Source organism: Xiphophorus couchianus, chromosome 6 (genome assembly GCF_001444195.1).
Source record: "Xiphophorus couchianus chromosome 6, X_couchianus-1.0, whole genome shotgun sequence".
NCBI lineage: Eukaryota > Metazoa > Chordata > Actinopteri > Cyprinodontiformes > Poeciliidae > Xiphophorus > Xiphophorus couchianus.
The window spans coordinates 30417998-30444543 of record NC_040233.1 but is presented as its reverse complement, the minus strand read 5'-3'; the positions used below and the strand labels follow the sequence as shown (position 1 = coordinate 30444543).

Genomic DNA, 26546 nt, shown 5'->3' with positions numbered 1-26546 from the left:
GACTCAAAGTATACTATGACGTTGAAAATGACTCATAGTATACTATGACGTTGGAAATGACTCAACTCATTCAACTATGGCGTTGAAAACGACTCATAGTATACTATGACATTCTAAACGACTCATAGTATACTATGACGTCCAAAATGACTCATAGTATACTATGACGTTCTAAATGACTCAAAGTATACTATGACGTTGAAAATGACTCATAGTATACTATGACGAAAAAAAAAAATCTGAATTCCAGTTTCATGGCATTTGGACTGAATTTTTTCAAGAATCGTCAGTAAAGTTTAAAACTCAAAATCACAAAGTTGGACAAAAACCCAGGTTTTGATGTGGCAAAAATTAAGGTAATCTGGATATTATCAGTGTAAAAAGCCTTTTTTTTTCTCTCCAAAACCTTACAGTTTAAGTTTTAAGATTTTCGAAGAAGACATAAAGTCTGAGAGCTTAATCTCCAATTTTTCTGTTTGCTTTTCGATGTCGTGTTGGAACCCGGTAGAGAAACCGCCAGTTGGTCTGCTTCTGTTCCAGATCCGCGTGCGCGACGATAAAATGCCCCTGGCTCACATCGCTATCGCTGTGGAAGCGGTTGGGTGGTCTCACCCAGACACCATCCCTCTCATGGTGGCCAACACCCTGATTGGAAACTGGGACCGCTCATTTGGTGGCGGTGTGGTGAGTATCAAGGAAGGTTTCAAATGTTCTGTTTCCAAACAGTAAAAATGTGTGACGGACCAGGTGAGGTTGATGGTTGAAGTCGGGTTGTGTCCTCAGAATCTGTCCAGTAAGCTGGCCCAGATGGCCTGTCAGGGAAACCTGTGCCACAGCTTCCAGTCCTTCAACACCTGCTACACGGACACGGGCCTGTGGGGACTCTACATGGTGTGTGAGCCGGGCACCATCAGAGACATGATGCACTTCACTCAGATGGAATGGTGAGCACACTGGCACGCAAACACAGACTAGAATGAAAACAATGGGTTGAAGTCAGAAACGTAATGCCAACGCTTGGTCCTCTACAGGATGTCTCTTTGTACGAGCGTGACAGAAAGCGAGGTGGCTCGGGCCAAGAATCTGCTCCAAGACCAACATACTCCTGCATCTCGATGGTAGGTCAGCCTGATGGAGGACCGCACCGAGATGTTGCTTGAGTTAACTCTGATCGGTTCCCTACAGGATCCACCCCAATCTGCGAGGACATTGGCAGACAGATGCTGTGCTACAGCCGCCGGATACCTCTGCATGAACTGGAGGCCCGGATTGACGTGAGTTACACTCCGGGCGTTGGACGATGAACCTTCAGACAGCTAGTTGATGTAGCTCTCTGTAGAGTCCTTTATGAAATTTATTTATTTCATAAATATTCACTCAAATTCATTGTCCGCTTTATTATGGACAACTCTCTATTGTTGGATTGTACCAGTAGAGCCGCCTTAGTCGCTTGTTGCGTAGACTTGACGATATCTGAAAGATTCAGTGTTTGGTCCAGTGACCTGATGGCTTTAGTCACTACAGATTTGTCAGTTGAGTATCTGTGCTGTGAAGTTCTTGCTCTACATCTCAAAGATGGATTGACACAGCAGTGCACGGTTCATTCCATGTTTAGATACTTGGTGTACATTTTTGTTAGAAGTATCCACCAGAAAATAGCTACACTGTGCTGATAAATTGATGGACATATTCGGATAATATTCAAGGGTGGTCTTTACATGCTGCTCTTTTGGGCCCAATTTGAGATAAAGTATTTCCCCCACATCACCAGCCAGGTAAGAAGTAGCATAGATCCATGAGCAAAAGCTTTCCAGTCTGTCCAGTTTCAGTGATTGTGACTTACTTTGCTAGTCTTAGCCTTCTAGAAGTGGTACCTACCAGATGTGGCTTTATACTCCATGAACCTTTGTAACAAGTGCTTATTTAAATCTCTATAATTTTGAACCAATTGGTCCATATTTTGTGACAATACCAAGGCTTCCTGCCAGTGGATAATGTCCAGTTTTTCTGACCATTCTGTTAGCCAGAGATGATTCCGTATGGAAAATATCAACCTATATAACGTTGCTGCCGTTCTACTTGTTTACAAAAATAAAGCAACTGAGAAGATGCAAAAGACCCAGTTTCCTTAGCTACAATAAATGTTTTAACTCCTTATTGTCATTTAGAACAACAGTATGCTCATTAATTTACACTGAAGTATTTTGGGGGATGGCAGTAGCCAGTTTGGCAAAATTGTTGAAATGATTAAATATTTGATAATATTGTGTTTAATCTTTTTGTCACAGGCCATTGATGCCAATACCATTAAGGAGGTCTGCACCAAATATATCTACAACAGGGCTCCTGCCATCGCAGCTGTTGGTACGTTGCACTTTTTAAATTTTCATTCCAAGTGGAAAAACTAAAAATGGCAACTTTCCTTGACAAAAATGCTCTGTCTATACATATTTTGATAAGATGAGTCATTTTCAACGTCATAGTATACTATGAGTCATGGTGAAACATGGTGAGGTTTCAAGCATAAGGTGTAAATATTTAAAGTGATAAACTTTAAGTTTGATTAGTGATTATACAAAATGTATCAAGTCTTTCTGCCTAAACTACAAACATCTAGTAATGTGGGGTTTTTTTCTTGCTGTAGGTCCAATAGAACAGCTACCAGACTACAACCAGATCCGCAGCGGGATGTTCTGGATGAGAAGCTGAGCGGCACTGCCGAGGAACTGTCAACTACATACAAACATATTTAAGTCTTGGGTCAAGTTTTTTTTTTATTATAAAATAAAGGATAACACAATAACATTAAAATAACAAAGATTCTATCCTCCTTTGTGGTTGGTGTCATTTTTTATTCTTGGCTGCCACTTGTTCCTGAGCAGCTTTCTTGGCTTTGACCATCTCCACCAGTTCCTGTCAGACAAGCAGAAATATTCCATTAGTAATACATTTTAAGACTAAAATTCAATGATAAGGACAGTGAGTACCGCCGGTTTGGATGACCATACCTTGTACCTCTTCATACAGTCCTTCTTGCTTCGTCCAGGAACAGCAACAGCAATCTTCTCCCAGCGCTCAGGTGTGCTCACAGGGTAGGTCTTCAGAGCTTGTTCTAGAAGTTTCTGCTCCTCTGTGGTCCAGGGGGCGGTGTTCCCTTCATTTCCTGTGGCTGAAACATCACAAATCAACTAGTTAGTGACGACTGTTGTGGTATTTGAACTAAATTACAGATTGTTGAAGGTTGCGCGTTTGAGTGCCATAGCATACTATGAGTCATTTTCAACGCCAAAGTATACTATGAGTCAATTAGAATGCCATAGATTTATACACAATATCTATATCCCCTTATAGTCCATACATACATAGTTTTGTACATCTGTAAATAAATATTTATATCTCGTAGAGCACTTCTGGATAGATGCAAACTACATCTCATTGCTTGTACTTGTGACAGTGCAATGACAATAAAGTTGAATTCTATTCTATTCATAGTATACTATGAGTCATTTAGAATGCCATAGTAACCTATGAGTCATTTTGATAGTATACTATGACGTTCTAAATGACTCATAGTATACTATGACGTTCTAAATGACTCATAGTATACTATGACGTCCAAAATGACTCATACTATACTATGACGTCCAAAATGACTCATAGTATACTATGACGTTGAAAATGACTCATAGTATACTATGACGTTGAAAATGACTAATAGTATACTTTGGCGTTCAAAATGACTCATAGTATACTTTGGCGTTCAAAATGACTCGTAGTATACTTTGGCGTTCAAAATGACTCGTAGTATACTATGACGTTGAAAATGACTCATAGTATACTTTGGCGTTCAAAATGACTCATAGTATACTATGACGTTGAAAATGACTCATAGTATACTTTGGCGTTCAAAATGACTCGTAGTATACTATGACGTTCTAAGTGACTCATAGTATACTATGACGTCCAAAATGACTCATAGTATACTATGACGTCCAAAATGACTCATAGTATACTATGACGTTGAAAATGACTCATAGTATACTTTGGCGTTGAAAATGACTCATAGTATACTATGACGTTGAAAATGACTCATAGTATACTATGACGTTCTAAATGACTCATACTATACTATGACGTCCAAAATGACTCATAGTATACTATGACGTTGAAAATGACTCATAGTATACTTTGGCGTTCAAAATGACTCATAGTATACTATGATGTTGAAAATGACTCATAGTATACTTTGGCGTTCAAAATGACTCGTAGTATACTTTGGCGTTCAAAATGACTCGTAGTATACTATGACGTTGAAAATGACTCATAGTATACTTTGGCGTTCAAAATGACTCATAGTATACTATGACGTTGAAAATGACTCATAGTATACTTTGGCGTTCAAAATGACTCGTAGTATACTATGACGTTCTAAGTGACTCATAGTATACTATGACGTCCAAAATGACTCATAGTATACTATGACGTCCAAAATGACTCATAGTATACTATGACGTTGAAAATGACTCATAGTATACTTTGGCGTTGAAAATGACTCATAGTATACTATGACGTTGAAAATGACTCATAGTATACTATGACGTTCTAAATGACTCATACTATACTATGACGTCCAAAATGACTCATAGTATACTATGACGTTGAAAATGACTCATAGTATACTTTGGCGTTCAAAATGACTCATAGTATACTATGATGTTGAAAATGACTCATAGTATACTTTGGCGTTCAAAATGACTCGTAGTATACTTTGGCGTTCAAAATGACTCGTAGTATACTATGACGTTGAAAATGACTCATAGTATACTTTGGCGTTCAAAATGACTCATAGTATACTATGACGTTGAAAATGACTCATAGTATACTTTGGCGTTCAAAATGACTCGTAGTATACTATGACGTTCTAAGTGACTCATAGTATACTATGACGTCCAAAATGACTCATAGTATACTATGACGTCCAAAATGACTCATAGTATACTATGACGTTGAAAATGACTCATAGTATACTTTGGCGTTGAAAATGACTCATAGTATACTATGACGTTGAAAATGACTCATAGTATACTATGACGTTCTAAATGACTCATACTATACTATGACGTCCAAAATGACTCATAGTATACTATGACGTTGAAAATGACTCATAGTATACTTTGGCGTTCAAAATGACTCATAGTATACTATGATGTTGAAAATGACTCATAGTATACTTTGGCGTTCAAAATGACTCATAGTATACTATGATGTTGAAAATGACTCATAGTATACTTTGGCGTTCAAAATGACTCATAGTATACTATGACGTTGAAAATGACTCATAGTATACTATGACGTTGAAAATGACTCATAGTATACTATGACGTCCAAAATGACTGAGTCATTTTGGACGTCATAGTATACTATGAGTCATGGTGAAACATGGTGAGGTTTCAAGCATAAGGTGTAAATATTTAAAGTGATAAACTTTAAGTTTGATTAGTGATTATACAAAATGTATCAAGTCTTTCTGCCTAAACTACAAACATCTAGTAATGTGGGGTTTTTTTCTTGCTGTAGGTCCAATAGAACAGCTACCAGACTACAACCAGATCCGCAGCGGGATGTTCTGGATGAGAAGCTGAGCGGCACTGCCGAGGAACTGTCAACTACATACAAACATATTTAAGTCTTGGGTCAAGTTTTTTTTTTATTATAAAATAAAGGATAACACAATAACATTAAAATAACAAAGATTCTATCCTCCTTTGTGGTTGGTGTCATTTTTTATTCTTGGCTGCCACTTGTTCCTGAGCAGCTTTCTTGGCTTTGACCATCTCCACCAGTTCCTGTCAGACAAGCAGAAATATTCCATTAGTAATACATTTTAAGACTAAAATTCAATGATAAGGACAGTGAGTACCGCCGGTTTGGATGACCATACCTTGTACCTCTTCATACAGTCCTTCTTGCTTCGTCCAGGAACAGCAACAGCAATCTTCTCCCAGCGCTCAGGTGTGCTCACAGGGTAGGTCTTCAGAGCTTGTTCTAGAAGTTTCTGCTCCTCTGTGGTCCAGGGGGCGGTGTTCCCTTCATTTCCTGTGGCTGAAACATCACAAATCAACTAGTTAGTGACGACTGTTGTGGTATTTGAACTAAATTACAGATTGTTGAAGGTTGCGCGTTTGAGTGCCATAGCATACTATGAGTCATTTTCAACGCCAAAGTATACTATGAGTCAATTAGAATGCCATAGATTTATACACAATATCTATATCCCCTTATAGTCCATACATACATAGTTTTGTACATCTGTAAATAAATATTTATATCTCGTAGAGCACTTCTGGATAGATGCAAACTACATCTCATTGCTTGTACTTGTGACAGTGCAATGACAATAAAGTTGAATTCTATTCTATTCATAGTATACTATGAGTCATTTAGAATGCCATAGTAACCTATGAGTCATTTTGATAGTATACTATGACGTTCTAAATGACTCATAGTATACTATGACGTTCTAAATGACTCATAGTATACTATGACGTCCAAAATGACTCATACTATACTATGACGTCCAAAATGACTCATAGTATACTATGACGTTGAAAATGACTCATAGTATACTATGACGTTGAAAATGACTAATAGTATACTTTGGCGTTCAAAATGACTCATAGTATACTTTGGCGTTCAAAATGACTCGTAGTATACTTTGGCGTTCAAAATGACTCGTAGTATACTATGACGTTGAAAATGACTCATAGTATACTTTGGCGTTCAAAATGACTCATAGTATACTATGACGTTGAAAATGACTCATAGTATACTTTGGCGTTCAAAATGACTCGTAGTATACTATGACGTTCTAAGTGACTCATAGTATACTATGACGTCCAAAATGACTCATAGTATACTATGACGTCCAAAATGACTCATAGTATACTATGACGTTGAAAATGACTCATAGTATACTTTGGCGTTGAAAATGACTCATAGTATACTATGACGTTGAAAATGACTCATAGTATACTATGACGTTCTAAATGACTCATACTATACTATGACGTCCAAAATGACTCATAGTATACTATGACGTTGAAAATGACTCATAGTATACTTTGGCGTTCAAAATGACTCATAGTATACTATGATGTTGAAAATGACTCATAGTATACTTTGGCGTTCAAAATGACTCGTAGTATACTTTGGCGTTCAAAATGACTCGTAGTATACTATGACGTTGAAAATGACTCATAGTATACTTTGGCGTTCAAAATGACTCATAGTATACTATGACGTTGAAAATGACTCATAGTATACTTTGGCGTTCAAAATGACTCGTAGTATACTATGACGTTCTAAGTGACTCATAGTATACTATGACGTCCAAAATGACTCATAGTATACTATGACGTCCAAAATGACTCATAGTATACTATGACGTTGAAAATGACTCATAGTATACTTTGGCGTTGAAAATGACTCATAGTATACTATGACGTTGAAAATGACTCATAGTATACTATGACGTTCTAAATGACTCATACTATACTATGACGTCCAAAATGACTCATAGTATACTATGACGTTGAAAATGACTCATAGTATACTTTGGCGTTCAAAATGACTCATAGTATACTATGATGTTGAAAATGACTCATAGTATACTTTGGCGTTCAAAATGACTCGTAGTATACTTTGGCGTTCAAAATGACTCGTAGTATACTATGACGTTGAAAATGACTCATAGTATACTTTGGCGTTCAAAATGACTCATAGTATACTATGACGTTGAAAATGACTCATAGTATACTTTGGCGTTCAAAATGACTCGTAGTATACTATGACGTTCTAAGTGACTCATAGTATACTATGACGTCCAAAATGACTCATAGTATACTATGACGTCCAAAATGACTCATAGTATACTATGACGTTGAAAATGACTCATAGTATACTTTGGCGTTGAAAATGACTCATAGTATACTATGACGTTGAAAATGACTCATAGTATACTATGACGTTCTAAATGACTCATACTATACTATGACGTCCAAAATGACTCATAGTATACTATGACGTTGAAAATGACTCATAGTATACTTTGGCGTTCAAAATGACTCATAGTATACTATGATGTTGAAAATGACTCATAGTATACTTTGGCGTTCAAAATGACTCATAGTATACTATGATGTTGAAAATGACTCATAGTATACTTTGGCGTTCAAAATGACTCATAGTATACTATGACGTTGAAAATGACTCATAGTATACTATGACGTTGAAAATGACTCATAGTATACTATGACGTCCAAAATGACTCAGTCATTTTGGACGTCATAGTATATACTATGAGTCATTTTGAACATCATAGTATACTATGTGTCATTTTGGACGTCATAATATACTACGAGTCATTTAGAACGTCATAGTATACTACGAGTCATTTAGAACGTCATAGTATACTATGAGTCATTTTGAACGTCATAGTATACTATGAGTCATTTTGGACGTCATAGTATACTATGAGTCGTTTAGAATGTCATAGTATACTATGAGTCATTTTGGACGTCATAGTATACTACGAGTCATTTAGAACGTCATAGTATACTATGAGTCATTTAGAACGTCATAGTATACTATGAGGCATTTTGGACGTCATAGTATACTATGAGGCATTTTGGACGTCATACTATACTATGACGTTCTAAATGACTCAGTATACTACGGCGTTCAAAATGAGCAAAAATGACTCGGATATTCTTTCATTCTAACAAAGTTTCTACATTTTCTAGTGTTTCCTTAACTTTCTAATTTGGGATGAGAAAAACTGCCAACTAGTTCAAGTCTAACTGCTTTTACAAAATCCAGTAGGAAACATTTTGTTAGGCTAATGAAAGTTTAGTAAACTGCTCAGCCTTTCCCTCCCTTTACTCTTTAGAACCATTCCTAGAAAAATCTGCAAAATTGAGAAAAACTTCATCTGTAAGTGTTTTCAGCTATAGTTAAGCCTACTTACACAATTTCTTATGATAAAGCTAAACCGTTAACAAAAACTAACATCCCACCAGGTCTGCACCCTGCAGTCCTATTCAAAGCACTTTCCTTACTGTGGAAAAAAGCAAATTATTTTATTTGCTTTAAATAATCAGTGACCAAATTTTGCTTCACAACAGCAAATGGGCAACGTGAAACATCTTAAGGCGAACAGCTTCCATACAGTCAGGTACAAAATGAAGCCATTTAAAGCACAGAACACAGGATAGAGTCACTTCTCTCTTCATTTGGCTCAGACACTGAAGAAAAGCATTTTTACAAGCAAGTTGCTGAGCATTAGCAAAGCTTGAGTAGTGAATATTTAACAGATCCATCCACCCATTTTCTTTAAAAAAGAACGTGGCCAATAAATAACCTTGTGATGATGATGTGATGATGGCTCTTTGTTCTACAGTGAAGCCCACTTACCATCGAACCTCTCTGAGGGCAAGGCGTTGTCTATGGAGGGCGGCACCGATGTGTGCTCCTTCTTGAACTTCTCATAGGCCTTTCTGTTGATCTCATCTTTCTGTACTGGATCTGAGGAGGATCACAACGTCACCTTTTTATACTCTGATCAATTGTTTTATTAGTGTTTAATGACATTAACCAATATTAATATTACGTTGGGGAAAGGTTTTATCCCTTCCCCAACAAATCTTAAACAATGAAGCTGGTTTCTGATTGGGCAATGCGTTAAAGGGCTATTTCGCTATTTTGTGGCACCCAGATTTAAAGAAGCTGAAATCTATAATAATAAACAGACTTAATTATTCCACAACCAATATTTTTAGATTTCAATCACAGTTTGCCATCAATGACTGTTCATCATCTAAATCTACCTCCAGCTTTAGAACCTGAAATAAAAAAAAGATGTAAAATTGTCAATTTGTCAAAGTTTTTAATTCATTAGAAAATCAAAACTCTAAATGAGTTGCACAAATGTGATGTTATCTAAATATAAAATGTATTTAAAAAGCTTTTCAGGGGCGTGCCGTGGTGGCGTAGGGCGTAGCGCGACCCGTATTTGGAGGCCTTGACTCGGCCGTCGCGGGTTCGACTCCCGGACCCGACGACATTTGCCGCATGTCTTCCCCTCTCCTTCCCTGTTTCCTGTCAGCCTACTATCATATAAGGGACACTAGAGCCCACAAAAGACCCCCTGGAGGGGTAAAAAAAAAAAAAAATAAATAAAAAAAAAAGCTTTTCAGAAATGCCATATTTAAGAAGAATACGTTTTTGTCAGTGTGATCATTTTTCCACACCTAGAATTGGGAAACTCTAAAATGCAAATGCTTTCCTACAACATTCATGTCTGCTTAGGAGGCTTGTACTAAAATCCATAATGTTTTATAAGTTCCCAAAATAAACAAATGACAGCATCTGCATTAAAAAAAATAGCTCAGAAACAGAAAACTTCAAAAAATATATTGTTTTATTATGAATTATTTGTATTTGTTTCCATTGAGATGACAGACTAACATCGTTTTGCTTCTCCTCATGTGTAATCTTACCGAGCTTCTGAAGATTCTTGGCTTTGTTAATGACGTCTTTGGCTGTCCTCTTCATCCCACTGGTGGAGTGCAGGTTCATGTAGTTAGCAATAACTTCCCACCTGCAAGACCAAACATTAAATATTAAAACACAAGAAAGGAGATGGTGATAAGCTCACAGCATTTCTTCAAAACAGAAACACCAGTTTCAAATTTCTTCATATTAAAACCACGACTCTCTATGGATGTTTCCCAACGGAGCGGCATCGTTTTACACAAACCCAATAACGCACATCGCCTGTGGTTGGGCATCATTTTGCAGGACATCGTTTGAGCTTTTTCTACCCAGCCTACCTGGCGTTGGTTCCAGCAGGGAACAGGTTAACCGCTTTGATGAGCAGCTGGAGGTCGTCCTCGTTCCAGCCCTTCCCTCCGCCGGCGCCCCCGCTGGCCTGCTCGGCGCTCCGGGCCGCCTGCCGGGCCTGAACCTCGGCGTCCTTCTCCTTCTGCAGCTGGGCGTTCACTTCCTCTACCTTATGGAACACACACGCACACAAAAAGAAATGTGTCAAATAGTTGAATTCGGTGGAACCTATTGAGCTCTTCAGACGCAGCTAACACGCTTTTACCTGCTTCTCCACTGCTGCCTTGCTGTCCTCCTTTGAAGCCGAGGCCAGGATCTCATTCAGACTCTGCAGACTGAAACAAAAACACCATGAAGCTCCAGTTTGGGACATATTTACCTATTTGTACATTCAGGAAGAGAAAAAAAACAAAAAAAGGTTCGTTAACTGAACCTCGTCAGCTCCAGGCGGTCACAGAGTTTCTCCACCTCCTCCATCATTTTCACGCCGTCAGCTTCACTGTCAGCAAAGTAATTCCAGTTCTGCAGGTGGAGAAAACGCGGACTATTAAAAACTAATTCCATGGTTTCAATCAGTCAAAAACAAACTCCCATGATGCTCCTTGGTTCACCTTGCATGTGGTCCTGAGTTTCTGCCTCTCCTTCTTGATGGCTTTCTTCTGGATCTCCTTCTCCTTCTTGGCCTGCAGGGCGGCTTGTCGGGCCTCCTCTTCCTCCTTCTCCTTCGCCAGACGAGTCGCCTCTAGCTCTGCCTGGCGAACCTGGAACAAATTAAATGTATAACTTTTTTTTTTTTTTTCAAAACTGAATATGTAACAAGCTTGTGACCTAAAAATAAGGATGGGAATTGATCAGAATTTAGCAATACCGATTTTGTAATCGCCATCACTTACTGATTCGATTCTCACGGTTTCTAAATTACCTCATTCAAAAAAATTGCACCGTGTTGCGTTCGACTCAAACTGGCTCGAAAAATAAAAATCTCTGCCAAATGAATGTTTTGGTGTGAAACGCAATGATTTGCACAGAAATGACAAATGTGAATTTTGACTTTTCGGGACTCAAGGTGTGTCCAGCTGTGGAAAACACCAGCTCAGGTGATTTTTTATTTATTTAATTAATTTATTTATTTTTACTCCTGTCAGCTTCAATGGAAGAGTTGGCAAAATGTGTGTGAGAGCACAATTAAGATCACAAGTTAAATTATATGTTAATTCTCCACAAACTGATGTTTTAAAGCTTTTATTTATGTTAATGATTTGGTGCTAACAGCTAATGAAAACATGACATTTAAGATTAGAATAATACAACAGACCAATTAAAAAAAAATACATTCAGAAATGTGGGACTGATGAAAATGTTTACATTTTATTTTCAAAAGATGCTTTTATTGTGAGAAATGAGCCTCATCTGAACACATATTGTAATTTATTGAATATGACAGTATATGTTAATAAGTAATGGAGATTATTCTTTCAGAGTGGCACTAATATTTATACAATAACCAGCACACGAAGGAGTTTAATGTTACCTGATACATTTATGGCAGTAGACGCCGTAGAAGCTCCCCTTGAAAGTGACCGCAGTTGCTAAGCAACGTGTCAAACACTTTCCTACAAATCAGTTGCATGCGTGTGGCCAACTGTTTGAGGATGATTACGGTATTTCATCTTTTCATTGTGATTAAAGCTCTGCACATGCTGCAAGTGGCCCTGATATAGTCTCTGTCCTTTTTGTGAAACGTAGCTGTTAGAATTGTAAATAATATCCCAGATTTACAGTACAGACCAAAAGTTTGGACACACCTTTTAATTCAATGAGTTTCCTTTATTTTTATGACTATTGACATTGTAGATTCACACTGAAGGCATCAAAACTATGAATAACACATGTGGAAATATGCACTAAACAAAAAAGTGAAAATACCCCTTATATTCTAGTTTCTTCAAAGTAGCTACATTTTGCTGTGATTACTGCTTTGCACACACTCTGCATTTTCTTGATGAGCTTCAAGAGGTCGTCACCTGAAATGGTTTTCACTTCATAGGTCAACCTGCCCTGTCAGGTTAATAAGTGGGATTTCTTGCCTTATAAATAGTCATGAAAATAAAGAAAACCCATTGAATTAGAAAGGTGTGTCCAAACGTTTGGTCTGTGCTCGTCATTATCTAAAACGACTGTGGCATTCTTTCTGTGTTTCTCTCCCTGATCTGAATAAAAAGAGGAGTAGCGAGAGAGGAAATTCAGAGTGAATTTGGAGACTGTAAAAACTACACTCTCCTCGAGTACAAAATGTAATCACTTGTCTCTCTCTTCTTTTTTGTCTGTTTGAAAGCGTTTAGGTTGAATGAACCCGACAGTAACGGAGCGCTTCTGCCGCGACGCCATCTTGGATATTTTCTAAATCAAAATACAGGAACGTCATTACCAAAACACGCCACACGTTATTTGTAGCCGACCAAGCAAGGGCCGGTCACCGGTTTAAATGTATACCGCAATGTGGGGGGTGGAATTATGTTTTTAAAACTAGACGTAGAGCCTTTCTTTATGTCAGGTCAGAGATAAAGTGGAGGTCGTGGGCAGATTCCGACACTCCTTGCGTAGCCATTAGCTTTGCAAGGTAAGGCGAGTCTCCGAATCTGCGACTCAAGGAATAAAGCTCGCCATATTCCTTCACTGTCAGCAAAGTAATAATAAATACATCTGTAGGCCGTCTGTCTACCGTAAGAAGACAGACGGCAACTTGGAGGAAGAAGTTTGTCCTACGTGACCCATTATGTCAATAAAATGGTGACGCAGAGTAACCTGATTTGTCTTACTTATTAAAGAAATACATTGCTAAATTGCTAAAGGAAGTTTAGATGTACATTTGATCGATTTAGCTTCACAGTGTTATATGCCAAGAATCAAGTAATCACTTGTGAACTCGCATGCTAGAGGGGAATGAAATTTCAGCATCAAGCCTGTAATCTGAAAACAGCTTCTAAAGACATTTAAAGTTGACGACAATAGAGATGATGGTGATATGTTCATTTAAAATTCCAGTTAAATATACAAATGTCCTAATTGTTCTTTTCATATCAAAGCATGTTACAGAAAATGCAAAACTGATGTATCACCTGAATCACTGTTCTAAAACAAACAGTGTTTTGATTTTGATCAGAAGTTCACATTTCTTTGCTTTTAATTGTTGTAAGGTCTGTAAAACCAACTGCATGCACTGTACTGCTTCAAAAACTATTTAGATAAAAGCAGGAATCTTTGATTTGATACATTCTGTCCTAAATACAAACACTGACCACAGCGAGTAGCCTTCACTTACTCTCTCCTTCTCCTCCTGCTCTCTCTTCTTGGCTTCAGCCTTTGCTTTCTTCTCCGCCTCTTTTCTGGCTTTTTCTTCTTCTTTGAATTTCTTTATTCTAGGGTCGCAGCCGTAGGCCGTATCTGCAGCGAAACGACGCCATTTATTCGGACCCTACTCGCGCTTGTAAATCAAGGTTTGCGGTGTATGTGTGGCGGTGGAGAGGCTGTACCAACTAGCGTGCGTATTCTGTTCATCTCCTCCTTTTTCCTCTGAGCTCTGGAAGCTCGGTTCTGCTTCTCGATCCATCTCCTTTCGTCTCGACTGAGGACCGGAACAATTCTCATGTTAAAACACGGGACTTCACAGGTTCTGAAGTCCAGCTTATGAATTTCGACTAGAAGCTAACCAGACGTTGGGATTTTGTAATCGGCTTACCATTCAGCTTTCTCCTTTTCCTCTTCGTCTAAGTAAGAGAATTCCCTCCATGAGTCAAAGTTATACCTGGAAAAAGTAGAAAGAATTTATAAGGCTATCCACACACCAGACTTCATGGGGGAAAAAAGACACCAAAAAGAAAAACTTCTCCGCCTACCAAAAGGAGTAAAAATTGTCTACTTCTTCAAAAGACGAGTCCATGGTTCCTAGAGAGGGCCCGTGCTTTTTGGAAGACCATCTGGCATTTCGCTCGAAAACGGGAGCAAACACCTCAATAAAGTTCTCTTTGCCCTCGCTTTTGGATGGCACGCTATTGTCGAAGGTCGGATCCACGCTGTCGAAGGCTCTTCTCTTCACCGGGTCCGACAGGATTTCGATAGCTAAGGCGCAAAATGGAAAAGGGCTGGGATCAGGATAGGCCATCGGGATTCTGATGGCTTTAATTTGCAGAAGAGTCGGGCACCTTTAGTTATACAGGTGAAGTAGTCATTGTCTCCTTCAACGATCTGCTCTCCTGCCGCTTTCCTTTTGTCAGGGTGGTGCTTCAACACAATTGATTTGTCTGCAGAGAAATGGCGGCAGTTATCAGACATCATCTTCACACGTATCCAGATAAATCATTAGAGGAGGAGTACTTACGGGCCGCTTTAATCTGTTTCTGCGTGGCTTTATACCGCAAGTGTGGCAGACCAAGGACAGCGTAGTGATCTTGATTCTGCCAAATCAGATTAACAGGATTCATATCGGCCGTACAGATCCACACTCTTGTAATTAAAAGACACACACACAGGCTCCTCTGGTGTAAAACACACACAATTAGGTCATAGGATTTCCTTATATGCTGATGTTGAAACTCTCTTTCTGTAAATCTTCCTAATTTGATCAGATGGAATCATTTGGACAGCTCTCAGGCTAAAATTAGAAATGGGCCAATCAAACGGACCAGAGATTAGAATGGGACAATTTACCATGGATTAGCAACAATCAGAGATTGGCAGGTCAAATGCGGAAAAAAAAGAGAAAAGTTTTTTCTTCTATGTAATAAATGTATTACAACAACGTTTTCGAAACTCTTACACCTTTTTCATAAAAAAGAAGAAGGTTAAGGAAATATGCTTTGATGCATAAACAGGAATAATTCCTTATTTTTTTGTTGGATTAAAATCTTCTACCTCTATTTGACAATGTTAAACACATTCCTTCATTTCGAATTGAAAATATTATACCAGACTTTAGAGACCAGAATTCTGTCTTTGCTAATGAAAAACCAATCAGTGCATCATTATCTTTAATATTGGCAATAAAAGGTCATCAATACTATATTTGAAATAAAGATTATTTCCTGGACCCATTTTATTAGTGTAAATGAAAGAATTATTCATCTTGGTATCAATATACAGGTTAACGTTAACAATAAAAAAATATGACACATTAGTCAATTAAGTACAAGAAATTTGGAACCAATACATAACATGCATAAAAAACATCTAGCCTAAATTTCTATGCCTTTTTCAGCCGCTTCCTGATACACTGACAAATTGACTCTTTTAAAAAACTCCTTCATTATAACAATATTATTGTGATAACATTATTATTGCTTATCACAGTAATTTCAGGGACAACTTATCAGGCATTAAACCTCTCAATAGAAGAAATATGGACCAGCTGTTTGGTTTTAAACTTTTTGTAAAATTTGGTTGTTCTTTTTTTTGTTCAAAATAAAATCAATTAAATCCATTACAGATTGCTCTATATATATATATATATATATATATATATATATATACAGTACAGACCAAAAGTTTGGACACACCTTTTAATTCAATGAGTTTCCTTTATTTTTATGACTATTGACATTGTAGATTCACACTGAAGGCATCAAAACTATGAATAACACATGTGGAAATATGCACTAAACAAAAAAGTGTAAAACAACTGAAAATAGCCCTTATATTCTAGTTTCTTCAAAGTAGCAACCTTTTGCTGTGATTACTGCTTTGCACACACTCTGCATTTTCTTGATGAGCTTCAAGAGGTAGTCACCTGAAATGGTTTTCACTTCATAGGTCAACCTGCCCTGTCAGGTTAATAAGTGGGATTTATTGCCTTATAAATAGTCATGAAAATAAAGAAAACCCATTGAATTAGAAGGTGTGTCCAAACTTTTGGTCTGTACTGTATATATATATATAAATGGGGAAAATAAGCTTTATATTTAAAAGCTGGACAGGAAATAAATGTCTAACTGGTTTCCTCAACTCTAACACTGCCACCGCGGCGGCCCTTCACTTCCTGTCTGGTACCTTCCAGTCTTTAGGATCCAGTGTTCGGAGCATCGGATGCTCCTCCAGCTGTAACTCCTCATCCTCCGACTCTTCTGAGGACTCCTCTTCTTCCTCCAGCTCTTGGAAGGAGGCCGACACATTTCTGCTTCTCCTCCTGATGTAGGCCTCAAACCACCGACCCACCGGCTCCACCAGAACCTGCACAGAAGCTGTGGGTTTTCACAGAAGTAGTGAGGAAAACTGGTTGGCTTTAAATGCACAGAAAAAAAAAAGAGTAAAGTTCTCACTGGCTGAAAATGGACTGGTTTGTATGGATATTATTACTTACAATATAAAGATTACAGCTTTTTTTTTTTCTGCTGCAGTTTCGCATCAGTGGAAATACCAAGAACGCCTGCCACAAGTACTATGCCTGATAAATTCAAATGAGTGAGATAATTTATATTTGGACAACAGTTGTTATGGAATATTGTTAAAAACCCACCATATTGAAAAATGCTGCAAACGTTTGACACCTCGTATGAAGTAGTCAGTTTGTACTACCTGCCACTTTTGCCCGTTTCCCCCGTCTTAGCTGAATAATTGTTTATTTTAAAATGCAATTTTGGTTACAGACTCTTCATTATCAGTCTTAATTTTTGTTGTTTTGGTTGTTTATTTTGAATATTTGAAATATTTTCCAATTTCAGTGCTAAATGTTCTTTAAAAATTAGAGTTTGTTTTATTCTTAATAGGGCATACTTGCATTAATGAGACTTATTATTACATCAGTTGAAAATGGTCTCAAATTCCCCAATATTATCATTTATCGCAATAATTTTAGGGACAATTTATCCTCCAGCAAAATGTGTTACTGTGACAGGCCTAATACCAAGTGAAAAAACTTTTAGAGTCACCCTAAATCAATTAATAGTAAAGTTAACAGTCCCAAGCTGCATTTATACTGTAGTGTTTATCTTAAGCCAAACTCCAGAACCAACACCCAGACGTTGTTATTGTGTCTTGTCTCTTGTCTTGTCTCTATGCTGCAACTGCGAAGTAATTTCCCTGCTGGGATGAATAAAGTACTTCTATTCTTCTATTCTATTAATTCTGAATTGAAAATATAGTTTAGAATATGGAGGCAATATTATGATTTCTAATCTAATCATTAGTTGGGCAAGTATTAAATGAGTGTAAAAGGAACCGACTGAAGGCATCAGGACATATTTGAAATAAAATAGCATTTACATTAAGAATTTTTAAACTTAGCGAGATTTAAATTTATTTTCCAATCCAAAATAATTAAAAAAAACTTTACCGGAAAATATTTGGATGTTCCCTTGCTTCAATTTTTTTGTATCTACGCGTTTCAGCAGGACTAAAGGAATTAACCGGAAAGTAGTGGGTGTAACATGATGTCTGCTGGTTTGAACATTCCCTGATTTTTTATTGCCTTTAGTAAGTTTCTGTTTCAGACAACAGCTCAGACGCCGACAAGGAAAATATGCAAGATTTTTTTTTCCTTCCTTTTTCTAGCTTGCAGATCAATCTGCTAGCCTGAGTGAATTAAGAAAACTGCTCCAATTAATTAGTAGAGCAAACGTGACAATCAGAGGACAGCCAGTGGGAAATATTATGCAACACGGGAAAAATGGTTTAACCACAAGCTAACCAGAAAGTCTCAAAATCACAGCCTTAAAACGCGCCCATTTATTCCGTTTAATTCCCGCGGTACATTTAGAAACAAGTCAGTCAGTAATGAGTAACAGGAGTAGCTTGAACTTGGCTAGCTGTTTTAATGTGGCCTGTGTCGCTGCTTACCGGCAGCCGCTTTAAACACTGTCGTCTCCTCGTCGTCCCTCGCCTCTAGCAGCATCCTGGAACAATGGCGACGGCAGCGCACATTCACGAGACGAAACACTGAAAGGAGAGACCGCTAAGGTGCTGAGGTCTGTGGCCCTCTCTCTGCCGCTCCACATGGGCCTCCTGGTGCAGGTGCTGCCAGTCCGAGAACAAGCCGTGACGCCTCGCCACGAAATCACTCCGTGTTAGCAAAAAGGTCTTACACCGTCCGTTCCGCTGTTGGTCATTTTAGTCAATTATTTTCTATATTAATACTATTATGCGAAATTAATCACATTTATTAGGTATACACATAAAAATATATATTTTTTGTGATAATCTTTCATGGTGATAATGTTACTAAATCGGTTATGAAATATTCGGAGTGTCTCCAATAATACGTCCGACTTGCATTTCCGGTGGGTAGCGGAACTTAAAAGCTGCTGTGTAATTGTAGAGTTTTGCTGCAGAAGCCGTTCCATTTTTCTCTGACCAAAACACTTTATTTCTATATTAAATATGCCGGACTATTTGGGAGACGATCAAAGGAAGATTAAGGAAGAGGAAAAGGAAGACGCTCCCATCAGAGGTTTTTAATTTATACATATGTACATGTTTTTAAAATAAACAAGGAAGCGTCGGCCATAGCCTGGTTAGCCAACATTAGCTTAGCTTGTTAACAAACAACGTATTTCAGGCCTCCGCTAAGATGATCGTTTTCCTCATATTGTCCTTTTTACACATTTTTCCGATTAAAGAAAAGTGTAGCATTTGAAACGTATTCTGTTCCCTGTTGTCACCAAAGCAACTCGGCTAGCTGCCGAGGACAGAACGCAAACTCATTCATGTTTTTCCTTTACCACCACAGCTCTGGATGAAGGCGACATTGCTTTGCTCAAAACATATGTAAGTATCAACAACCCGAAATTTTGGCTAAGTCCGTTTTAATAAGATTTGGAGGCAATTTGGGATTGATTCCATCTGGTTTTGACTGTGTTTGTGTGTGTCTAGGGCCAAAGCACATACTCCAGACAGATCAAACAGGTGGAAGATGACATTCAGCAGCTTCTGAAAAAAATAAACGAGCTGACAGGTACGTGATGGCACCGACATGGCATATGGAAAATAATAAATTCAACTGGCTTTTATTGACGACAACCGACATTTACAGATATTGTATACATTTATCTGCCGTTTCGACACTGCCGAGGACAAAAAATAAACAAACAACATTTTTTTACTAGAAACAAATGGCAACAAGATGAAAACCAATATCGGTTCTTAATATTTACCGGGCCTATACCGATGTGTAAAAAAAATTGGCTAGCATCCATTAATACTGATGTAGGCGACAATATCGTGTATTGCCACTTGAAATGTTGCAAACATGCACAATTATTACACTTTTCGAAATTCCTCTTAGAACTCTAATACAGTGCAGGAAGAGAACTTCTGCTGGTTTTGTATAAGTCCACAGGTGTTGGGTATGAGTGGCATCATAATGTTTTTGTAATTCTTATTTGACAGGCATTAAAGAGTCAGACACAGGCCTGGCTCCTCCAGCGCTCTGGGATCTGGCTGCTGACAAACAGACTCTTCAGAGTGAACAGCCACTGCAGGTTGCAAGGTAAGCTAGCAGTGCTTTAGTTTTTTTTTAATATTGTAATTTAAAGTCTATTTTTTTTTGTTTGGCATGATGAGATAAATATCATATTCACCATATGTAGTTCAGCTCTGTGTTACCATGTTAAAGCATCAGATCTGCCTATTCCACTCAAATACCATTTATAAATTTCCATCCATGTTGCCAAAGGCTGTTTGTTATTATAAAAGGCATCAATTTCAATTTGAATGTTTTTCATTTGTTATGAAACATACATAGACTACAAAAATGACACAAACGGTTACTTCTACTGCATCACTCAGAACTTTATGGCTCAATTTACTGTTTCTATAAAGCTTTATCCTGTCTATTCAGAGTTTGGTTGATTTTGATTTCCTTTGAGGAACCTTAATTAAAAATATTTCTAGCTTCCATGCTGTGACTGGTCTTTAATAATTTATAGTGTGTGTGTGAAAGAGAGCAGTCACTGTAAAACAAGGTTTTTCTGTTATTTTAAAGCAAATATGTTTTAAATTTACTTTTGCATCTTACATTAGTAACTGTGTCTGATTTCACTTCGTAACAAACTAGGCATAATAATCACAGAAAACTCAGTCTTTGTCAATTTGTTGTAACTTCCACACTAAAGAGTGTTGCTGCAAGTGTGCAAGAAATAAATCAAAGTGTCCCGATGATTTTGCTGTTTTCACTTTTCTTCAAATAGATGCACGAAGATCATCAACGCAGACTCCGAGGATCCCAAATACATCATCAACGTGAAACAGTTTGCCAAGTTCGTGGTGGACCTGAGTGACCAGGTGGCTCCAACCGACATCGAGGAGGGCATGAGAGTCGGGTGAGGATCCGCCTGGACGCCTCCAAGTGTCACAGGTCACCCAAAAAAAAAGGGGATTTCTGTTGGAACACGCCCACTAAAATTCCCCGTCCCTCCTCTTCCTTTAGGGTCGACAGGAACAAATATCAGATTCACATTCCTCTGCCTCCAAAAATCGACCCCACTGTCACCATGATGCAGGTGGAGAACTCTCACAAATTATTTTATGAGGAAAAACAACCATTAAAAATATTTCAATTTGTTGTGATGCGATTCTGATGACTCTGTGTGCTGCTGCAGGTGGAGGAGAAGCCTGATGTGACTTACAGCGATGTGGGAGGATGTAAAGAGCAGATCGAGAAGCTGAGAGAAGTGGTTGAAACGCCGCTGCTCCATGTAAGCATTGATGACTACATTTATTAACCACTTCCTTTTCAGTAATTATGTTGCCAGAGACCCGATTAGACTTAAAAACCAAGCACATCCAATATTCTGGAGTGAGTGAGTTATTGTCTGTTAACGAATGTTCAAGTTAGACATTTTGTTAAACTGGGAACAATTAAGATTTCTTCACATCAAGAGAAAAGTTATAATAACTATTAAAAAAACCCAAAAAGCTGGAATACATTCTTAATTATTTGGCTAAATCTGCAAATAATTTCACAATAAATGTGTGGCTCAATTACTTGGCAACAGTTTGAACTACAAATCTTTCAAATTGCAGCTGTTGGTATATATTGTTGTTATAAAGCTGTTTTTACGATTCTTCGATCACATAAATCCACTGCTAACCCCCACCTGCAGGAGGCAGCATTTCTTTCTTCTAATACGCAGCTGCCTCAGCTTTACTGATGTCAAGTTAGTCTGATATGGCGAGTAGCAAGATATTGAAGTTCTTTAAAAAATAAAAATGTTTGCATGTCCAATATGTCTGCTTGTTGTTTTGTCATTTATTTTCTCTTCTATATGTAGATTTTGGAAGGGGCATAATAAGGAGAAAAGAATGTAGCAAATATTTGTAAAGTAACACAACGGGGGGGGGGGGGGATCACAAGACAATTGTGATTAACAATATAGTAAATTTCAAATTAACTACAATGTTATTGTTTTAGACCACAATGTGGGTCTAGTGTGTGTCTGTAGTTGAACCACAGGGACATTTTTTATTTTATTTTTAGGCTCAACATTGAGAAATTAGGTCACATTTGCGACCAAATTGGCCGCAGCCCTGTGCTTAGGTTTTAAAATTGTCTTCCTAAACCGAGCGAGCCGTATATTTAAAGATGTTAGGTTTCGGTTTCCTTCAGCAGGTGTTGGATAACTTTTCTTGTCCTCTTTCTCATCAGCCTGAGAGGTTTGTCAACCTGGGAATCGAGCCTCCTAAAGGCGTGCTGCTGTTCGGGCCCCCCGGCACCGGGAAGACCCTGTGCGCTCGTGCCGTCGCCAACCGCACCGATGCCTGTTTCATCAGAGTCATCGGCTCCGAGCTGGTCCAGAAGTACGTCGGAGAGGTGAGCTCACTGGTCCGAAAATGAAACTGCCCGTGGCCGCAGGCGTCGTCCTTCGTGAAATTTTATCGTGTTTGTTTGCCGACAGGGAGCCAGGATGGTGCGAGAGCTGTTTGAGATGGCCAGGACCAAGAAGGCCTGTCTCATCTTCTTTGATGAAATTGATGCCATTGGAGGTGAGGTGGAGTCGCATTGTTGTTCCAGTTGTTCCTTAGCAAAGGTTATCGTTAATCTTGGACCGTCCAGGTCACAATGAGTTGTAGTCCAGGAGGTTTTGGTGAATTACCCTATTTTTTGTGTAAACAACCAGGTGCTCGTTTTGACGATGGTGCTGGCGGCGACAACGAGGTCCAGAGGACCATGCTGGAGCTCATCAACCAGTTGGATGGCTTCGACCCCCGAGGAAACATCAAAGTTCTGATGGCCACAAACAGACCGGACACGCTGGATCCGGCCCTGATGAGGCCTGGACGTCTGGACAGGAAGATAGAGTTCAGCCTGCCTGACCTGGAGGTGACGGCCTATGACTTTATTTTCTGAAGCTGTCAGGCTGATTTTAGTTGCTCTTCCTCTCATAGAAATTATTCTTCTGTTTTTCAGGGTCGCACCCACATATTTAAGATCCACGCCCGCTCTATGAGCGTGGAGAGAGACATTCGCTTTGAGCTCTTGGCTCGCCTCTGTCCTAATAGCACCGGTAAGGCTAGCGGCACAGTTAGAACTTTTCACCATATTTTCCCTTTTACACCTTCTCTTTTATTAACTTACTTAAAGGGGAATATTATCAATTTATTGAGCTGTCTGTCATGTTATAATTTTACATACTTTCTTTGCGTGTTGGAAAGAGTAGTGGCTTTTTAAAGCTATAGAGGTCCAATTTCAAGGTGTTAAATTGCAAAGTCAAAATTCTCTTAAGTCATATTTTGTATATACAGCATTTTTTATAACAACTGACGGTAACATAGTTACTTGATTGTGCTATAAAATGGCACTATGTGCCTGGGAAATAAATAATGCTGTCCTTTTTAATACCAACACAGAATCACTGTGTCATGATGACTGTGTTCAGTTAAATGTAGTGTCAGTCAGTGGCCAGTAGGAGGCAATCTAATGACATGTTTCTGTTAACCGAGAACCACCTCATAAAAACTTCACTGAATTTAACTGTTTTTAGAAAACTTTCTATTTGTTCTTTATGTTGTAGTATTAAATTGGACTTTGCTACTTCATCCTTATCAAATGCTAAACTAATCAACTACAGGAATGTGGTAGCTCATGCAGCTGCGACATTGCAAACCGGTCATACTGTCATTTTGTTGGAGGGGTAGTTTTTCTTTTTCAAATATTTTTACACCGTGTTCCAAATTATTATTCAAATTGGATTTAAGTGTCATAAAGATAAATTTTTTTGTTGTGCTATTAAATTTATAGATGGTATTGTGTGTCAGGGCTCTTTGAATCACTGTAATTAATTTCAGAGAGCTGAGTTGATTAGTTTGTCTGGTGAGCTCAATTAAAAGAAATCTACTTAAGAAGGATGTTCCACATTATTAAGCAGGCCACAAGTTTCAAGCAATATGGGAAAGAGAAAGGATCTCTGCTGACGAAAATCATCAGATAGTGTAGTGCCGTATGAAAACATTAGATATTTAACAAAAACTGAAGCGTTACCATCATACTGTGAAGAGATTTGTGGCTGATTCAGAACAAAGATGGGTTTGTACAGATAAAGGCATAATGAGGAAGGTTTCTGTTAGACAAATTCATCAGATTAAGAGAGCAGCTGTTAAAAAGCCCTTACAAAGCAGCAAACAGGTATTTGAAGCTGCTGGAACCTCAAGGTGGAGGATCCTCCAGAGGCTTGCGGTGCATGAACCTGCTATTCGGCCACCGCTAACCAGAGCTCACAAGCAGAAATGGTCACAGTGGGCCCAGCTGGACATGAAGATTAATTTTCGAACAGACTTGTTCACTGATGACTGCTGCGCAACCCTGGATGGTCCAGATGGATGCAGTAGTGGATTGGTGGTGGACGGTCACCACGTCCCAACATGGCTGTGATGTCAGCAAGGAGGTGGTGGAGTCATGCTTTGGGCTGAAATCATGGGGAGAGAATCATTGGTCGGCCCCTTCAGAGTCCATGAAGGTGTGAAAATGACCTCAGCAAAGTATATGGACTTTCTGACTGATCATTTTCTTTCAGGGTTCAAAAAGAAGAGCCGTACCTTCTGCAGCAAAATCATCTTTATGCATGACAATCCACCATCTCATGCTGCAAGGAATACCACTGTGTCATTGGCTGCTATGGGCATAAAAGGGGAGAAACTCATGGTGTGGTCACCATTTTTGTGGTTTTGATTTTAGTACATGTGACCACTTAATGCTGCACATTCAAAGAATGACCGTTTGCAGTTCTTTATAATCCATAAGATGTTTAGAAAATCTGCTGTGCATAATAATTTGGAACAGTTGAGGTTTTTATTTTTGAAAAAAATACTGTTCTCATGGGGAGCTTTGTTCAGTAAAATTTGATTTATACTGTAATAGTTCATGACTTGAAAATTATACTGACCATCATTTGCATTGACCATTTAAGAAAATCTGAGAAAATATCACTTGCATAATCATTTGGAACAAGGTGTATTTGCAATGTTGGATTTCAAATCAACCTTCTCAGATGAATGAGCAACAACAGTGCTTTTTCTTTGGCTTTTTCCATGACTCTAGTCCAATCCAGTCTGGTGTTTGACTATGCAAAGTACTGTTAGTTGGAAAACAGGCAACATGTTTTCAAGGTCTGAAAACATGAGGAGCTTGAACATTGAACAGGAACACTGAACACAAAGAGGAACCGAGGAGCTTGATACATTAATCAATAACTGGCTGCAGCTGCATAGCCCTGAGCGTATTGATTATTTGCTTATTACAAAACGCCGTCCAGGATGTGTGCAGCTCCGTTCACATTTATGGCCTCGCGTCCTTAAATATCAAATTCATTCAATGTATTTTTTCCTTAAAAACTTTAATAATAGATTTTTTTTAATCGTGACAGGACTATTTAACTCTTTTTTTTTTTTTTTCTTTTTTCCTCTCAGTCAGGCAAAAGTTTGAGTCGCACGCAGATTTTTATTGACTCAAGGCAGCTGCTGCTTGCTGGCTACCGCTAATTAGCTGCGAATATTCCCTCGCATTCTGTACAAAAAGCTTGGCACTACGGTGGTAAGAACGTAGTGAAAAGTAGAAAGCTGCTAAAAAAGAGCCACAAACGGACCCCGGAAATGTCACTGTTTTGACCCCGTGGCGTGGCGAAAGCACCCCAGAAAACGGTCAAAGTTGTTACTTTGAAGGGAAATGCAGATGAGAAAGGAGTTGAACATGAGAATAGAGCCACAGGTGCAACCATAACAAATTTGGGGTGGAAAAGATAAGAACTGTAATTGTCAACTAAATATATATAAAATAATTAATAATGGTTTTCAATTTGGGGTACAGAACAGAAGCAAGTCTCTAATTGCATTTCGCCACCTACCTACTCTAGTAGCTGGTTTGTAGTAAGACCAAGAACAACACTCTTAATTTCTCCGTCAGGTGCTGAGATCCGCAGCGTGTGCACAGAGGCTGGGATGTTCGCCATCAGGGCTCGCAGGAAGATTGCCACGGAGAAAGACTTCCTGGAGGCTGTGAACAAAGTCATCAAATCCTACGCCAAGTTCAGCGCCACCCCCAGATACATGACCTACAACTGAGAAAACTGTGTGTGTGTGTTTCTGATCTGGAGTTTCACCGTTAAAAAAAGGTCGAACATGTAGTCTTTTTGTTTTCAAGTAAAAATAAAGTTTATTCCAGATTTAAG

The 26546-nt window shown here is 38.5% G+C and overlaps 3 protein-coding genes and 1 long non-coding RNA gene across 4 annotated transcripts; 2 read left to right on the top strand and 2 right to left on the bottom strand.

Moving 5' to 3' along the window:
• Positions 1-309: 309 nt before the first annotated feature.
• LOC114146180 (peptidase, mitochondrial processing subunit beta) lies at positions 310-2830 on the top strand. Its single transcript, XM_028020032.1, is given in 7 exon segments — positions 310-684; positions 784-944; positions 1032-1089; positions 1091-1118; positions 1186-1274; positions 2289-2364; positions 2645-2830. Coding segments are annotated over 7 exon segments (675 nt in total). The 5' UTR covers positions 310-486; the 3' UTR covers positions 2710-2830.
• On the bottom strand, positions 2762-3331 carry LOC114146181 (uncharacterized). The gene is made up of 2 exons (XR_003595858.1): positions 3009-3331; positions 2762-2913 (listed from the first exon to the last, which is right to left on the bottom strand). It is a non-coding gene; the product is annotated as an uncharacterized LOC114146181 (long non-coding RNA).
• A 2350-nt stretch (positions 3332-5681) lies between these two features.
• Positions 5682-18948, bottom strand: dnajc2 (DnaJ (Hsp40) homolog, subfamily C, member 2). The gene is made up of 16 exons (XM_028020030.1): positions 18727-18948; positions 16942-17132; positions 15278-15353; positions 15102-15200; positions 14796-15018; positions 14639-14704; positions 14433-14524; positions 14222-14343; positions 11511-11660; positions 11333-11421; positions 11165-11234; positions 10890-11068; positions 10557-10657; positions 9472-9582; positions 5942-6102; positions 5682-5846 (listed from the first exon to the last, which is right to left on the bottom strand). The coding sequence occupies exons 1-16, from the start codon at positions 18779-18781 to the stop codon at positions 5778-5780; spliced, it is 1854 nt and encodes a 617-aa protein (XP_027875831.1). The 5' UTR covers positions 18782-18948; the 3' UTR covers positions 5682-5777.
• A 206-nt stretch (positions 18949-19154) lies between these two features.
• psmc2 (proteasome 26S subunit, ATPase 2) lies at positions 19155-26545 on the top strand. Its single transcript, XM_028020031.1, has 12 exons — positions 19155-19336; positions 19616-19653; positions 19759-19840; positions 20275-20374; positions 21075-21206; positions 21314-21386; positions 21486-21581; positions 22532-22696; positions 22782-22869; positions 23004-23206; positions 23294-23390; positions 26282-26545. Exons 1-12 carry the CDS (start codon positions 19267-19269, stop codon positions 26437-26439), a joined length of 1302 nt encoding a protein of 433 aa, XP_027875832.1. The 5' UTR covers positions 19155-19266; the 3' UTR covers positions 26440-26545.
• The last annotated feature ends 1 nt before the right edge of the window (position 26546 follows it).

Bases quoted from the DNA above. Each gene is read 5' to 3' on its own strand.
- psmc2 (XM_028020031.1), top strand. From the start codon at position 19,267: ATGCCGGACTATTTGGGAGACGATCAAAGGAAGATTAAGGAAGAGGAA. The intron at 19,337-19,615 runs GTTTTTAATTTA...TTACCACCACAG, and splicing joins GGAAGACGCTCCCATCAGAG to CTCTGGATGAAGGCGACATT. The intron at 21,207-21,313 runs GTGAGGATCCGC...CTCTTCCTTTAG, and splicing joins GAGGAGGGCATGAGAGTCGG to GGTCGACAGGAACAAATATC.
- dnajc2 (XM_028020030.1), bottom strand. From the start codon at position 18,781: ATGCTGCTAGAGGCGAGGGACGACGAGGAGACGACAGTGTTTAAAGCG. The intron at 15,019-15,101 runs GTGCCCGACTCT...TTTGCGCCTTAG, and splicing joins CTTCACCTGTATAACTAAAG to CTATCGAAATCCTGTCGGAC. The intron at 11,235-11,332 runs GTTCAGTTAACG...TTTTTGTTTCAG, and splicing joins GACCGCCTGGAGCTGACGAG to TCTGCAGAGTCTGAATGAGA.